Here is a 14,711-nt window from a genome sequence, read left to right as displayed (position 1 = left end):
TCTATTTTTTTTGTGGGGGTAGAGACAGGATCTTGCTATGTTGCCCAGGCTGATCTCAAACTCCTGGCCTCAAGCGATCCTCCTGCCTTTGCCTTCTAAAGTGCTGAGATTATAGGCATGAGCCACTGTACCTGGCCAAGAGTAACTATGTGTTCTTAAAATGCCATCTTGGAATTAGAAGTATGCGGGGTGTATATGTTCGTCATCTTGTAATAGCAGTTCACTGTGTTTTTCTTCATTATGTAATAGTTGGAGCCAGCAGAGAGTCTTCATTATGACTTTTTTCCTCAGTGTTTTTTTTTAAAGTTTTATTGAGATGTAATTGATATACAAAATAGCCTGGCACATATTTAATGCATACTATTCAATAGTCTTGTATGTACCCCTGAGACCATCATCACAATCAAGGTAATAAACAGATCCATCACCTTCAGAAGTTTTTTTGTGTCCCTTTGCTGTTTTTTTTTTTTTTTTTGTAAGAACGTGTAACATGAGATCTCTTCTCTTATCACAGTTTACAGCGTGCAACACTGTACAGTCGTTTCTCCTTACTTGCGGTTTTGCTTTCCACTGTTTCAATTACCTGTAGTCCAAAAATATGGAAAATTCCAGAAATAAACAGTTCATAAGTTGTACATTGTTTGCGGTTCTGAATAGTGTCATGAAATCTCGTGCAGTCCCACCTAGGACATAAGTCATCTTTGTTCAGCTATCCATGCTGTAGACACTGCCCACTTGTGAGTCCCTTAGTAGCCCTCTTGGTTCTCAGGCTGGAGATCACAAGAAGAAGGGTGAGGACAGTACCATAAGACATTTTGAGAGAGAAAGAGACAGACCCTGTACACATAACTTTTATTACAGCATATTGTTATAATTGTTCTCCATTATTATTGTGAATCTCTTACTGTGCCTGATTTACTAAATTTTATTATATACATACATATATATGTGTGCGTATATATATATATATATACATATATATATATATGTATACATATATATATGTATAGATATATATAGGTGGGAAGATCACTTGAGTCCAAGAGTTCAAGACCAGCCTGGGCAACACAGTAACACCTTGTCTCTAAATTTTATTATAGGTATGTATATGTAGGAAAAATCATAGTATATACAGGGTTCAATACATCCACGGCGTCGGGCATCTGCTGGGGGTCTTAGAACGTATCTCCTTCGGATAAGAGAGAACGCCTGTATTGTTAACTATAGATACCACTTTGTACAGCAGATATCTGGAACTTACTCGTCTTTCGTAACATTACTTTATGTCCATTGGACAACTCCCCATTTCCCCGTCTCCACACCCTTGGCAGCCACCATTCTATATCCTACTTCTGTATTTGTTCAGTGGGTTTGACACTTCTTCATTTCCTGGAGCACTCGCTACACAGCAGAGCAATTTCACAATTAGATGGGCGCACACTATAGATTTGGAAGATGAAGTAGATACGTTTCGTCAACACTTCAGTGTTTAGTTTCACCTGGAATTTTAATGTTTAACTCTGTTTTTATGAAGGAAGCTTTCTGAAAGGATATATTTGTATTATGCACCAAGTTTTCTTTTGGGCAGTAGTAAACTCATAGGAATTAATGAGAAGAAATTTGCCATGCAACAATTTTTTTTTTAATATGAAACAATAAAAACTCAATTTTCTAGTTGGTTCCTCCTTTTTTGTACTGTTAAAAATATACCTGCATTTACCTTACTCAATAGATAAGTTACTAAGTATTGAAACATTGGTTGAACTTCATAATGCTTTGCATTTAACTGGGCTTGGTGACTGTTGTTTATGGGGGCAAGCTTTTAATCTCTATGCTCCTTTATTTATTTACTAGTTATTTTTGCTTAGAAGCAATATTTTCTATTGCTTTGACAAGGGTAGGAGAAATAGGTCTCTGTCATGTAAATATTTAATGCGTGCTAAATATTTGTTGAATTGCTTAGAAGAAGCAAATCAGTTGCTGATGAGGAAGATGGACATTTCAGGATTCAGCAATTGAAATGTTTGTCTAGATTTCCTGCCCAGGAATAGTAGCTTTCCAATGAAAGTGCTTTACTAAAGTACTAAGTGTTGTATAATATCAGTATTTCAAAATTAAACCCTGAAATATTTAATGGATTATTGTAATACTTTGCAAATAGGATTTTTTTTTGCAGGATCCAACATATGTATGTGTATATTCAGTTTTTAAAAATGTTTTCATTGTAGAAAATATCAACCATACTGAAGAGATTCAGTACGATGAGTCCCCTTGAAACTCCATCACTTAGTTTCAACATTTATCAGCTCGTGGCCAATCTTGTTTCATCTCTGTCCACTCCCTCCCCACTACACTCAGGTATTTTGTTTTGTTTTGAAGTACCTTAAACAACAGAAATTTGTTCTCTTACAGCTCTGGAGATCAAAAGTCCAAAATCAGTTTTAGTGAGCTAGTATCAAGATATAGGCTAGGGCTGCAGTCTACCAGAAGGCTCTAGGGGAGAATTTGTTTGCCTGCTTTTTCTAGTGCTTGGGGCCATCTGCATTCCTTGGCTCATGGCCTCTTTGTCTTCAAAGCCAGCAGCATATCTGTCACCATCTCTGCTTCCACCATCACGTCTCCTTTTTTAAAAAAGTGGAAATATAAGCCATATAACACATCACCATTTTAACCATTTTGAGGTGTATGTAATTCAGTGACTTTTAGTACATTCACAGTGTTGTACACCGTCACCACTATTTAATCCAGAACTTTTTCATTACCCCCAAAAGAAACTCCATACACATTAAGCAATCACTCTCAATTCCCTCCTTTTCCCAGCCCAGTTATAATGAAGAATGCTGCTATCAACACTGGTGGCTGTGTAAGATTTTGTTTGCGCACTTGTTTTCAGTTACCTTGGCTACATGACAAGAAATGAAATTGCTGGATGATATAGTAATTCTGTGTTTAATTTTTTGAGTTGTTCAAACTGTTTTCCATAATGGCTTACAATTTTATATTCCCACTAGAAATGTATGAGGACCCAGTTTCTCCGCATATTTGCCAACACTTGTTATTTTATTTTAAACAAAATCCTAGTGGATATGAAGAAGTGGATTTCAAATGACTTTTTTTTTTTTTTTTTCGAGACAGGATCTCGCTCTGTCACCCAGGCTGGAGAGCAGTGGCATGACCATAGCTTATGCAGCCTCCAACTCCTGGGCTGAAGTGATCCTCCCACCACAGCCTCCAAAGTAGCTGGGACTTCAGGCGTGCACCACCATGCCTGGCTAATTTTTTATTTTTTGTAGAGATGGGGTCTTGCTATGTTGCCTAAGCTGGTCTGGAGCTCTTAGCCTCGAGCAATCCTCCCAGTTTGACCTCCCAAAGTGCTAGGATTATGGACATGAGCCACTGTGCCTGCTTCCCCCAATTTATTTTTTAAGACATTTTTGGTGGGGTGTGGTGGCTCACGCTTGTAATCCCAGCACTTTGGAAGGCCGAGGCGGTTGGCTCACAAGGTCAGGAGTTTAAGACCAGACTGGCTAACATGGTAAAACCCCGTCTCTACTAAAAATACAAAAATTAGCCAGGTGTGGTGGCATGCTCCTGTAGTACCAGCTACTCGGGAGGCTGAGGCAGGAGAATTGCTTTAAGCTGGGAGGCGGAGGTTGCAGTGAGCCGAGATCACAGCACTGCACTCCAGCCTGGGTAACAGAACAAGACTCCGTTTCCAAAAAAAAAAAAACATTTTTGCCTAAACTGTATATATATATTTACATAAATATAAATATATATATTTATGTACTTACAGGTAGAACTTATAAATATGTATATATAAATATATTTACATAAATATATCTGTATATTTGCTTTCTGTTTGATTTTTTAAGACATTTTTGGCGGGGTGTGGTGGCTCATGCCTGTAATCCCAGCACTTTTTACTTTCTGTTCTCAATGCTTACAAATTAATAAAAATACTTGACGTTTATTAGACATGTGCTGTTTGGTTATGGAGTTGTGTTGAGCTCTTCATTGACATGATGTGATTTACAGACTATTAATGGACTTGATTTCACCAGCAACCCAGATTCCTATGTGTAAACAACCCAGAAAGTAATAGAGGTGAGGCTGAGAATAGATGTGTCCCATTAAGGAATCTTGAAATAGGAAGAAATTTCCGAAGCTACATGCATTTGGAAATAATAACGCTTAAGAGAGAAGGAAATTCTGCTTGCAGAAGGATTCACCAGAGGATTCCTTTAAATAGCAAGCTCCCCAATTGATGAAACATAAGTTCAGTGTGCTAAATCTGAAGACTGGGACCCTATTTTAGATTGTCATCCTTATGTTAAGTGAGGCACTCCTAACCACTTACTTGTGCCTGAGGCCATCCTGTCAAGTCCTATTCAGCAGAAGCAAATGAGAGTATCACAACAGGACTCATGAAGTAAGAACAAAAAGATATCCACTGGATTTGGTAATTAGAAAGTCATTGGCACTCAATTTTAAAAGGGCCGTTTCTGCACTGGGTGGGGATAGGGCAGAGAAATGCAGCACTGAGGCAGTATCACAGCCAGTTTTGTTTTGAGGCTAGGGGTTGAGAAATCAGTGGGATACAATGAAGTCAAGGTAAGTGACTCCTTTTAAAAAGATTGAATGAGCCAGGAAGGAGAAGGAAGAAGATAGAAGGTCAAGGGGTGGTTGGATTCATATTTTTTAGGAAGAAAAACCAACCATATTTTTTACAGATTTTTGGAATAGAGCTGGATGAGCAGGAGATGTTGAAGATACAGGGACGAGATTAATGACAGGTGCACCTGTCATTTATCTGTTTTGGACACGCCACATTTTGTTTGCCCATTCACATGCTGATGGACATTTGGGTTATTTCTACCTTTTGGCCATTGTATATAGGGCTGTTATGATTATTTGTGTACAAAATTTTGTTTGATCACCTGCTTTCAGTTTTTTTAAAGTTTTTAAAAACGAACAAATGGGTCAAGGACACAGATGGAATGCTTAGCTTTAAGGGAGGTGGGATTGTTGTCCACAGGGACTAAGAAATGGAGGTGAGGGTGATGCCCAGTAGGTGGGCTTCTGTGGAGGGAGCAAGATAGTTAGGAAATTTCCATCTGATGCTCTTTTACCCTGTTCCCACTTCGGAAAGATAGTAATCTGCTTAGTAATCTTCAGAAAAGCTAGAGTATGAGAATGGCGGAGAGAAGAACTGACCAGAATAAAGGAATTATCCTAAAGGATAACCATATCCCACGAAGATAATTTCTCAGTCTTTGGACTGGGCCAGCGTCGGGCTGAGTGGCCCATACATCTGATCCAGCACTTCATTTCTGATATTCTGCTCAAGTATAAGCTCTGCTGGGTGTCGCATGTGGACATGTTATCCCTGTGTGGCTCTGTAATTTTATTCCTGACTCTATTCCCCTCTCTTCTTTCATTTACAAACCTTTCCACTGTGCCCTTTGGAATTCCTGCTCTGTTATCAAGAATCCTCCGGTATTCGTAGCATCTTTTCTGAACACTCCCACCATGTCAAGGTTAAATGAACACTGGATGTCCCTGAAGATTAGTAGTCCCCCGAAGCTGCTGCCAGTCTTACAACAAAGACACACAGATTTGTGTTTAGTCTGTGGTAGGAATCATTCAAAGCACTTTCAGCCTGTCAGCTAATTTAATCTTCATGACAACCCTATGAAGTTGGTGCTATTAGTTTTTGCCTAGCACCAACTTATTGAGGTACCAAGAGATGTATAGAACTTGACCTAAGGCCAGCAGCTAGTAGACAGCAAAGTTGAAAGATAAACCCAGGAAGCGTGGCATCAGAATCTTTACCTTTTTTTCTTTCTTTCTTTTTTTTTTTGATTTGCATTTCTCTACTGACCAGTGATGAGCATTTTTTCATGTTTGTTGCCCTCATGTATATCTTCTTTTGAAAAGTGTCTGTTCATGTCCTTTGCCCACTTTTGAATCAGGTTGTTTGTTTCTTTCTTGTGTATCTGTTTTAGTTCTTCATAGATTCTGGATATTAGCCCTTTGTCAGATGGGTAGATTGCAAAAATTTGTTCCCATTCTGTTGTTTGCCAGTTCACTCTAATGGTTGTTTCTTTTGCTGCACAGAAGCTCTGGAGTTTAATTAGATCCCATTGTCTGTCTTGGCTTTTGTTGCCATTGCTTTTGATGTTTTAGTCATGAAGTCCTTGCCTATGCCTATGTCCTGGATGGTTTTGCCTACGTTTTCTTCTAGGGTTTTTATGGTGCTAGGTTTTATGTTTAAATCTTTAATCCATCTGTTAATTTTAGTGTAAGGTGACAGATGGGGTCCAGTTTATGCTTTCTGCACATTGCTAGTCAGTTTTCCCAACACCATGTATTAAACCTGGAGTCCTTTCCCCATTGCTTGTTTTTGTCAGGTGTGTCAAAGATCAGATGGTTGTAGATGTGTGGTGTTGCTTCTGGGGAGAATCTTTACTCTTGACAGCTAAAGCATACTGACTTTCTAAAGCTCTTTGAAGCTGAGGCCACTGAATTCCCTCATACTCCAGATACTTCTTTTCCAGGGGTGAAGTGTTGGTGTTACCAATTCTAAATCTTTTCAAGGTTTTGTGTTCTAAATCTTGGTTTACTAGGCCTATTCCAAGTGCCCTAGTATTCCACTTTTTTGGATTGACTGAGTCCACTAATCCTTGTTGCTATGTCTTATTTCTGATTTGTTTTTGTCCTTCAGTGTTTATAACTAAGATATCCTCTTTATTGCCGTATTATGGGGGTTTGAGGAGTTTGTGGAGTTAAATCTTGTGTTTAATCTCCTACTACTTTGAACTTGAATGGCTAGGTTGGTTTAACATTAGAAAATACATTAATTTACCACTTAACATATTAAAGGAAAAACCATGTGGTTGTCTTTATACACCTACTTGGCCATCCTTGGTTTATTCCCTAAAGAGACTTGGCATTTTCTAAAGAGGATGGATCTACATGAGTGTTCTCAGCAGCATTGTTAGTAGGGCCATAATGCTGTAAACCATTCACACGATCATGTACATGTTCACAGGCAGGAGAGGGCAATTTGTCATACAGTCAGTTACGTGGTATGTGACTATAGAAAAGTAAAATTATTTTCCTATAGCTCAACGTACATCAATATGGATAAGTCCCAGAAAGATGTTGAATGACGAAAGTGAAGTATACGGTTGTGTACTGCATAATGACATTTCGGTCAATGGCGGATGGCATATAGATGGTGGTCCCATAAGATTATAATACTGTATTTTTACTGTACCTTTTCTACGTTTAAATTTGTTTAGATACCCAAGTACTTGCCATTGTGTTACAGTTGCCTACAGTAGTCAGTGCAGTAACTTGCTAGGAGCAATAGCCTATATCATGTAGCCTAGGTGTGTAGTAGCCGCACCATCTGGGTTTGGGTAGATGCACTCTCTGATGTTCACGTGGTGATGAAATTGCCTGACAGTGTGTTTCTCAGAACGTATCTCTTTCTTTAAGTGACGCATTCACTGTAGTTTTATTTTTTATAAAGTTAAAAAACAAGTTCAGCAAACAAAACATTGTTTTAAAACTGAAACTCATAGGGAGCCATGACCAAAAAATTGAGGATTGTAGTTCCCTCATGGGGACAGGAGTAAGTGGGATCTGCAGACGAGGAGCTTTGTCAGCGGCAGTGTTCTGTCAAGTTGACTGGTAGATTAATAAGTGCTGGTGTTATTCTTATGCTCTATGACTTTGAGATATGTAATGTGCTCTTTTATTGTGCTAATAAACGTAATACCGTTTTATAGCCTACAGTTCAGTGGTGTCAAGTACATTCACAATGTTGTGCAACTATCACCACCTTCTGAAAAGTTTCAGAAGTTTTAAAATCACCCCAGAAGGAAACCCTGTACCCATGAAGCAGTCATATCTCATTTCCCCCGTTCTCTCCAGTCCCCAGCAACCACTCATCTACTTTCTGTCTCAATGGATTTGCGTATTCTGGATATTTCACATGAATGGAATCATATATATGTCCTTTTGTATCTGGCTGCTTTGATTTACCGTAATGTTTTCAAGGTTTTTCTACAATGTAGCATGTTTTAGTGCTTCATTCATTTTTTTTTTATGACCAAATCATAGTCCATTGCATGGACATGCCACATTTTGTTTGCCCATTCACATGTTGATGGACATTGGGATTGTTTCTGCCTTTTGGCCATTGTAAACAGGGATGTTATGACTATTTGTGTACAAAATTTTGTTTGAGCACTGGCTTTGAATTCTTTTTTAAAAGTTTTTAAAAATATTTGTTTATTTGCGATGAGGTCTCTGTCATCCAGGCTGGAGTGCAGTGGCACGATCTCCGCTCACTGCAACTTCCCCATCTTGCGAGCTCAAGTGATCCTCCCGCCTCTGCCTCCTGAATAGCTGGGACTACAGGTGCAAGCCACCATCCCCAGCTAATTGTTTTTGTATTTAATATTTTTGGTAGAGACGCGGTTTCACCATGTTGCCCAGGCTGGTCTTGAACTCCTGAGCTGAGGCTATCCACCTGCGTTGGCCTCCCAAAGTGCTGGGATTACAAGCATGAGCCACCATGCCCAGCCTTGCTTTCAGTTCTTTTGGGCATAAATCTGTGAGTGGAATTGCTGAGTTATATGGTAATTCTATATTTAACTGATTGAGGAACCACCAAACTCTTCTCCACAGTGGCTGCATGTTTTACATTCCCACCAGCAATGTATAAAGGTTCTGATTTCTCCACATCCTCACCAACACTTTTTTTTTTTTTTTTCCAGATTACAGCCATCCTAGTAGGTATGAAATGGCACCTCATGATGGTTGGACTTGCATTTTCCTGATGGCTAGTGATGTTAAGCATCCTTTCATGTGCTTCTTGGCCATTTGTGTATCTTTCTGGAGAAATATCTATTAGATTTAGTTGCCTAGTTTTTAGTTTTTATTTTTTTTTTTTTATTTTTGAAACTGAGTTTCGCTCTTGTTGCCCAGGCTATAGTGCAGTGATGCAATCTCGGTTCACTGCAATCTCCGCCTTCCGGGTTCAAGCAATTCTTTTGCCTCAGTCTCCTGAGTAGCTGGGAATACAGGAATGTGCCACCATACCTGACTAATTTTTGTATTTTTAGTAGAGATGGGGTTTCACCATGTTGGTCGGGCTGCTCCTGAACTCCTGACCTGGTGATCTACCTGCCTTGGCCTCCCAAAGTGCTGGGATTACAGGNTTTTTTGAGATGGAGTCTTGCTCTGTTGCCTAGGCTGGAGTGCAATGGCGCGATCTCAGCTTACTGCAACCTCTGCCTCCTGGGTTCAAGTGATTCCCTGCCTTAGCTTCCCGAGTAGCTAGGATTATAGGTGCCTGCCATCACAGCTGACTAAATTTGTATTTTTAGTAGAGATGGAGTTTCACCATGCTGGCCAGGCTGGGCCCATTTTTTAAATGTACAATTTTAAAAGTATTTCACAGCTCAAGTATTTTAAAACGTGTGCATAGCAGACACTTCTTTTCCCTGTGGTAGTAATAATAAAGAAGGCTTTTAAATCAAGCATTTGATCAAACTACTGTGGAAATAGGTTAAAAGCTCAGAGATCCCTTGGTAGGCACATAGTTTTAAATTACCCACAGCATCGGCTCTAAGTCAGTATGATAGAGAAATTTATTTGAGTAAGGGGAATAAAGGAAATTACATTTTAAAGATTTTTTGAGTATAAACCTAAACCAAAAAAATTGACTTAGAAAAGGTATTTTTTTTAGATACATGAATTTACCTAATGTTCTTATTTCTTCATTCACCAAGTATGAATGGGGAATGAAGTACTAGATTAGAATCTTAAGATATTTAAATGCATTTTATGTGGTTGATGTCTGCCTGCTTGCTTGCTTTTCTTTCTCTCTCAGTTCTCTCTTTTTTTCTCTCTCTTCTCTTCTCCCTCCCCCCTTTCTTTTCTTTTCCCCTCTGTCCCTCCATCCCTTCCTCCCTCTCTCCATCCATTCCTCCCTCCCTCCCTCCCCCCTCCTTCCCTCCCTTCCTTCCTTCCTTCCTATCATGCCATACGTTTTCTGTCATATCATGTGTACATCAAGCAATGTAAAAATAACTGTACTGTTGACTTTACTCCATAAATATCTACTTTTCTGTATTTTGGAGACTATAATTTAGTGCTTTATTTCTTGCATTATAAAATTGACAGGATATTTACTTTATATTTTTCAGAAATCTTTATATTAATGGCTACATGACAATGTGCCTGATTAAGAAATACTTTTCTTGCACAGAGGGATAATAGAGCTGGGTGCTAGCCTGGTTGTTTTTCCTTGTACCATCTCATCAATTATTCTGATTTCTTTCTTCATGTCTTCGTAGCCTCTTCCTGAGAAGTTTGTGGTAAAAGGTGTTGTGGATCGTTTTTCAGAAGAGTTTGTGGAGACCAGAAGAAAGGCTTTGGATAAATTTCTAAAAAGAATTACGGATCATCCTGTGCTCTCTTTCAATGAATACTTTAATATTTTCCTTACTGCCAAGGTAAGGGCAGAGGTTTACATGCTCTTCTCCCAAATTGCCATTCTTGGGGTTCGTTCTTAAAAGCTGTTTTGAGCAAGACTTGGTCTCTACACAAAATTTTAACAAATAGCTGAGTGTGATGTTGTGCGTCTGTAGTCCCAGCTACTTGGGAGACTAAAGCAGAATAGCTTGAGCCCAGGAGTTTGAGGCTTCAGTGAGCTGTGATTGTGCCACTGCACTGCAGCCTGGGTGACAGTGTGAGACCCTATCTCTTTTAAAAAATAAAAAAAGTTGTTTTGATCTTTCATAAACCACCTTCATGAATGAATGGTTCACTATAACAGGGTTGTCATAAAATTGTTCTTTTTTTTGGGTGCCTCTGTGCATTAGCATGTTTTTTTTGGTATTAGCAAATCCATATAGATGGATTCTATGTTAGAATTTAGGAGATCCGTCCTCACCCCACCCTGGGCCCCATCCACTTGCAGCTGCAGAGGAAGTTAGAATATTTGCTCTGCCAAAAGCAAAGCTAAGTGTTTCCTTAAACACTCTTGGCAGTATTACTGGGTGAGCCTAGCCTGGCCAACAATGGACACGGAAGAGAAGGAACATTTAAGTGTTTGGTGAGGGTGTTCTTCATAAGGGCGCTTTGAGTGATGACTTGCAGCCACATTTACGGACAAGGAGACTCAAGTTCCGCGAGCTTGTCCTTGTTCAGGTAGCGTCACTAGGATTTCAGATTGTGTCTTTGTGGCTACTGAGGCCACACTGTCCCTGTGTATCACACTGCCTGATTGTTATTTACCTGCGATTCTGTTCCTGTCAGGTGGGCATTTGCCACATAAAACATTTGGGTCCTACACAGTTGCCAGATTCTGTGTAGTCAGACACAAGTTAGTTGTTCACTGGTCTTTCTTTCTCTGCACTTCCCTGTTGGCAGAACTGGGCAGAAAACCTGAGGTGCTGTGCTCTCACGGTCTGCAGAAGTGGGGTCACATGCTCAGACACTCCTGCTAGCTTCCTTCCAGTGCCATCTGTTTGGTTTCAGGTATCAGATTCCCCTGTTCAGGCTATATGTGACATGTTCCATGTTGGGAAGGGTATTGTGGTCCAGATACTTTCTAGTTTTTCAAGTCTGCAAAATTGAGAAATCTTTATAGATAACGTTAGTTGACATTAAAGACTTCCGAGAGTGTGCCATTCTTCATTCAGTGGAAGCCACATGACAGAGTTCTTTAGTTTTGTTTTATAACCTCAGTTGGCATTGAGCCTTTCAGCTTCCCAAGTCAGTGTGTCTTTTTCCCGGAGGCTTTCTCCGCCTGCAGGTTGGAATGGTACACCTTTTAAAAATAAATATTTCCTGGTGAACTAATCCTCAGGTATAATCCTTTCAACTCATACTCAAAGTAGAATACATCCTGTTCTCCAAAAGTACAATTCACTTTCTCACCCAAGATCCGTTTTCCAGAAAGCACTCAAGTACAGTCATGTTTACGGAACAAAAAAGAAAAGGGAGGGAAAAGCTTGGACCCCTGGTTGTTAGGAATCTGTATGAAGAATAAGTAGGAGAGAGAGAGAGAGAGAGAGAGAGAGAGAGAGAGAGAGAGAGAGAGAGAAGGAGATTTATCTATCTGTGGGCCAAGCAGTATGAAAATGACTTAAAAAAAATATAAGGTCCTATACTGTCTCGATCAAAATCTAACTCCATGTGAATGAACACAGGAGAGGTGGCTTTAAACAGAACAAATTCCAGCCCTAGTTCAGTATCCCTTGCCGAACAAAATGCGCTAAATAGCCTTATCTTTTCTTTTTTCTTTTCTTTCTTTTTTTTTTTTTTTTAAGACAGAGTCTTGTTCTGTTGCTCAGGGTGGAGTGCAGTGGCGTGAGCTCAGCTTACTGCAACCTCCACCTCCCAGGTTAAAACAATTCTCCTGCCTCAGCCTCCTGAATAAGTAGGATTACAGGCGCACGCCACCACATCTGGCTAATTTTTGTATTTTTAGTAGAGATGGGGTTTCACCATGTTGGCCAGGCTGGTCTCCAATTCCTGACCTCAGGTGATCCGCCCACCTCGGCCTCCCAACGTGCTGGGATTACAGGCATGAGCCACCACACCCAGCAGCTAAACAGCCTTATCTTCTCTTTAAACATTTTTAAAATTGTGATAAAATACACATAGCATTTGCCATCCTAACAGTTTCTAAGTATACAGTTCCGTAGTGGTAAGTATATTTAAATTGTTATGCAACTCATCTTCAGAACTTTTTCATCTTGCGGATCTGAAACTCTATGCCCCTTAAATGGCAGCACCTTATTCCCCCCCTCCAGCTCCCTCGTTTTTTTCGTTTCACATGCCTTGAATAACTCGATCTTGTTCTTGGATGACATTTCATGTTCTGCCTTAGGGAATGCAGAGACACTCTTCCTTTTCCTTGTGATAACATGAGTTTATCAACAAATTAGAAGTGCTCTTAAGAAGAAGCCAGTAAGGCTGTGCATGGTGGCCCATGCGTATAACACCCAACACTTTGGGAGGCCAAGGCAGGTAGATCACCTGAGCCCAGGAGTTCATGTGCAGCCTGAGCAACATGGTGAGACCCCATCTCTATATATTAAAAGAAAAAAGCAGTAGCAGCCAGTAATGCTGGGAGAAATAGGGACACTCAATAGCAACTACATTCAAGTCAATATTTTCATCTTTGGCAGAGTGGGTATGGCAGTCAGATAGATAATACTACATAACTTTATTCAACATGTAAATTAACTTGGTTAACTAGGACACCCATTCAGAGCTCTCCTTGAGGTGGAGCCTGTGCAGTCCAGTGAGTCCATTTGACTGTAGTGGCACTTCTAAAAACGCCGTCTGCAGAGGTAATTCCAAGAACTCTGAGGCATCAGTTCTAGTCTTATGAAGGCCTTGTGCCTTTGCAGATGCTTCTTGTCTAGAGTGCGGGAGGTCAGAAGGGGAGGTGGAGTCTTTAGGATACTGTCTCAGGCAGCCAGACTCTGAAGGGAAGGAGAGAGGTGGAGAGGAACTAGAGGAGATTGCTGCTGTTTTTAAGATGGGTCAGCCTTGGGTGTATTTTACATGCTGAAGGATTAGCAGCTGAAGACACAGACAGACGGGATAATTGGTAGGGCAAGGCCCTTGGTTGGGGGAAGGTGTGGATAGGTGTTCAAGAAAAACTCTGAAACCATGATTTTCCTCTGCTCCCAAACAACAGCAGTTGTCATCCACACAGAAGAAGATTTCTGTGACCAAATTATGGGGTCGGGGGTGGGGACCAGGATTTTGCCCAGACACTAAGCAGCAGTTGACAGCTGGTTGTCCACCAGTTTAATTCCCACATTATTTACATGGAGATAGCATCAGATCCCACAGGTTGAGGACTCAGTCCCCAAGTCTGAGAGCTTCCAGATCTCAGACATGAAGCTCAAGCCTCCAGAGCTTCTGACCAGCCAGCTTCAAGCTGGGCTTTCTGTGACCCCTTCTTTGGGTTCCATTAATTTGCTGGAGCAGCTCAGAGGACCCGGAGAAACATAGTTACCAGTTTATTATAAAGGATATCACAAAGGATACAGTTGAAGAGTTGCATTGGGCAAGGTGTAGAGGAAGGGACATGGAGATTCCATGCCCTCCCTGGGTGTACTACCCTTTAGGAAACTCCACATGTTCAGCTCTCCAGAATTTCTTGGAACCTAGTTCTCTTGGATTTTTGTGGAAGCTTCATGACAGCAGCATTCCTTTCTCCAGGGTGTGGGGAAAGACCCTGTCTGGAATGAGGGCCTTTTGACCCATAGTCAGAAAGGCTGGGGAATATTCAAGTCCTGCCTTGGGAGGAGGCAGGAGAAGGTCAGAGAGATTCTGTTTCCTGAGGCTTAACACACCCATCATTATAATGAAAAACTTGAACAGGCTGGGCGCGGGTGCTCATGCCCATAATCCCAGTGGTGGCTCATGCCTGTAATCCCAGCACTCTGAGGTCAGGAGTTCGAGACCAGCCTGACCAACATGGAGAAACCCCCTCTATGTTAAAATACAAAATTAGCTGGACATAATGGTGCATGCCTGTAATCCTAGCTACTCGGGAGGTTGAAGCAGGAGAATTGCTTGAACCTGGAAGTTGGAGGTTGCGGTGTGCCGAGATTGTGTCATTGCACTCCAGTCTGGGCAACAGGAGTAAAACTCTGTCTCAA

The 14,711-nt window shown here is 40.7% G+C and overlaps 1 protein-coding gene across 1 annotated transcript in view; it reads left to right on the top strand.

Moving 5' to 3' along the window:
- SNX30 (sorting nexin family member 30) overlaps window positions 1-14,711 on the top strand; it is a 120,742-nt gene that overhangs the window by 65,427 nt on the left and 40,604 nt on the right. Inside the window, exon 4 of the mRNA XM_017530366.2 lies at window positions 10,377-10,535. Coding sequence (XP_017385855.1) covers window positions 10,377-10,535 — 159 coding nt within the window. The remainder of the gene's footprint in view (window positions 1-10,376; window positions 10,536-14,711) is intronic.

The sequence above is a fragment of the Cebus imitator genome, unplaced genomic scaffold (assembly GCF_001604975.1).
Source record: "Cebus imitator isolate Cc_AM_T3 unplaced genomic scaffold, Cebus_imitator-1.0 Scaffold64, whole genome shotgun sequence".
Classification (NCBI taxonomy): domain Eukaryota; kingdom Metazoa; phylum Chordata; class Mammalia; order Primates; family Cebidae; genus Cebus; species Cebus imitator.
This window is presented reverse-complemented; position numbering and strand designations above follow the sequence as displayed.